We start from the raw sequence: 2044 nt of genomic DNA, 5'->3' as shown, positions 1-2044 counted from the left end.
CAAGGTTCTTAGCTGAAGTTTCAGAAACTTTAGAAGGTCTGACCTATAAATTTTTACAGTGGACAATTAAGTCAGACTCCCCAATTCAGTAGTAAGTGCGAAGTCACATCTAGAATGGGACACCGTTTATTAACGGACCACCGGCATCTCGGGGCAATCTTTCAATTGCTTTTCTGATTGCTAACTGACGCAAAGATTTCGAGTGGAGTGGTCATGATCTGGTATAATGGTGGTCTATTGATGTTTGCAGGAACATGTAGCTTTTTAGTCAATTATTAAAAAAAATTAAACATGGGATCTGCAGGGACCTCACTCCCAATGATCTTGCTTTTTGCAAAGAGAATCGATCAACGAGTTCTTTATGTAAACAAAGTGTTCCTTAATTAAGTTGGTTGGAATGATTCATGATATGAGACTACACATTATATCCCATATGATGTTAGAGGACAGCCAACAAAAATACTTTCCCATATAATTGTTTGTCTACAGACCCCTTTTAGCAAAATACATATTCCTCTTCCTTCTGACTTGAATGTTGCCCACTTTAGAATGATTTCTAAAGATCTGACCCCAATGTACATGAATGGATGAGTCTCTAGGCTTGAGGTTTGAGAATTTATGGGCATCAACTGTTCTGCAAATGTATAATACTTCTTGTCCAAGCATGCTTAATTGCAGAGCTTTGATGGAATCTGGTAGCCACTTTCACCTACCTTCACAGCCATCAGTTCTTGGCAAGAAGACAGTGTTTGAGACATTTATACCAAACCTAATGTATGGATGCTTGGATGCTCTCCACAACCATTTCTATCAATCAAGCCCTTCTGAGGTGGGTGACTGACTCCATCAAGTTGACTTGGACTCTTGGGATGGAGGAGACTCAAGCTATACATCAAAGAATTCATGAGAACAGACCTTTCCCCCTTATATTGCATGCATACATATGTTCATACATGTATACCTAACCTCTAATCATTTCTCCCACAACTTTGAGATTTTGTTATCTTCCTCACAATCAGAAAACCAAACAACCAAAGCAAAGCACAAATGCAAGGTGGACAAACCTCCAAAGTAAAGCACTCTCATGGCTCCTGAAAAGCCAAGGCACAAAAGCCTGCTGAAAGACACTAGGAAAAGCTCTTCTCCATGTGCTTAAGTTGGCTTCAAGTCCTGAAACATGGAGTCCCACCTGATCGCCTCGGTGCTGCTCCCCCAACATCCATCTTTATCACCACCTTTCTCACCTTCCCGATTGTTGTACGCCACCGGGCTTGCGCTATGCGTGACAGAGTTTGGTCTGGCAACCTTGACACTGCCCTCGGTGAGCATCAGCCTTCCCTGCTTCAGTAGCGCCAGCCTCTTGTTCCTCTTCAGCATGGTTCCCTTCCACCTTGCACCACCGTATGAAGGCCTTGGGACGACCACGATGGCCGAATTCTCTCGACGGACCAACGAGTGGATGTACTTGGCCAGGAACTTTTTGGTCTTCTTCATCGCAGCGAGGAGCCTAGCGACCGGCTGTGGAGAGTTGGACTTCTTGGCTAGCTTGAGTATCTCAAGCCTGTGCTTGGCTATGGAGATCCCCATGCTTTGGAGGAACTCATGGTTGAAGTGGATGATGTCCTCTTCCTCAAGCTCATTATGGGAGAAAAGGAGCGAATACTCATAGATAAGGCCATGTTCAAGATTGGATTTGGAGAGCCAAGAGTACCAGTCCATGGCTTTGGGTTTCCTGAGGGGGAGGGGAGTGGAGGATGGAGGTTTATGAGTAGGGAGGAAGGGGAAGGGCTTGTGGAGGAGGTGGTGGGTTCATTAGATTTATTTCTTCTTTCATCTCTGGTCTTTGTGGAATTTGTAAGCAGTTGTTGTGTGGTGGAAGCAATGGGAGGTGGGTGGTGGCCCACATGGATTGGGTCTCATGGGAGGTCTCTGTTTCTGTGTCTGGTGTTAAGGTTAAAATGAGAGGGAATGGAATCTACTTTTCTTTGGAGGATAACAGAAGCTGACAGGATTGCAGTTAATCTTTTCATTTGGGGGAGTAAAA

At 44.4% G+C, this 2044-nt stretch overlaps 1 protein-coding gene across 1 annotated transcript; it reads right to left on the bottom strand.

Annotated features, from left to right (window-relative positions):
* Positions 1 to 900: 900 nt before the first annotated feature.
* Positions 901 to 1832, bottom strand: LOC120112901 (uncharacterized). The gene has a single exon (XM_039133014.3). It carries the CDS (start codon positions 1717 to 1719, stop codon positions 1153 to 1155), a length of 567 nt encoding a protein of 188 aa, XP_038988942.1. The 5' UTR covers positions 1720 to 1832; the 3' UTR covers positions 901 to 1152.
* Positions 1833 to 2044: the final 212 nt, after the last annotated feature.

This window comes from Phoenix dactylifera, chromosome 2 (genome assembly GCF_051530095.1).
Source record: "Phoenix dactylifera cultivar Ajwa chromosome 2, Ajwa_hap1_PhDact_Kaust_v1.1, whole genome shotgun sequence".
Taxonomy (NCBI): domain Eukaryota; kingdom Viridiplantae; phylum Streptophyta; class Magnoliopsida; order Arecales; family Arecaceae; genus Phoenix; species Phoenix dactylifera.
The sequence above is the reverse complement of the archived record's forward strand: the minus strand, read 5'-3'. Positions and strand labels throughout refer to the sequence as shown.

Bases quoted from the DNA above. Each gene is read 5' to 3' on its own strand.
- LOC120112901 (XM_039133014.3), bottom strand. From the start codon at position 1,719: ATGGACTGGTACTCTTGGCTCTCCAAATCCAATCTTGAACATGGCCTT.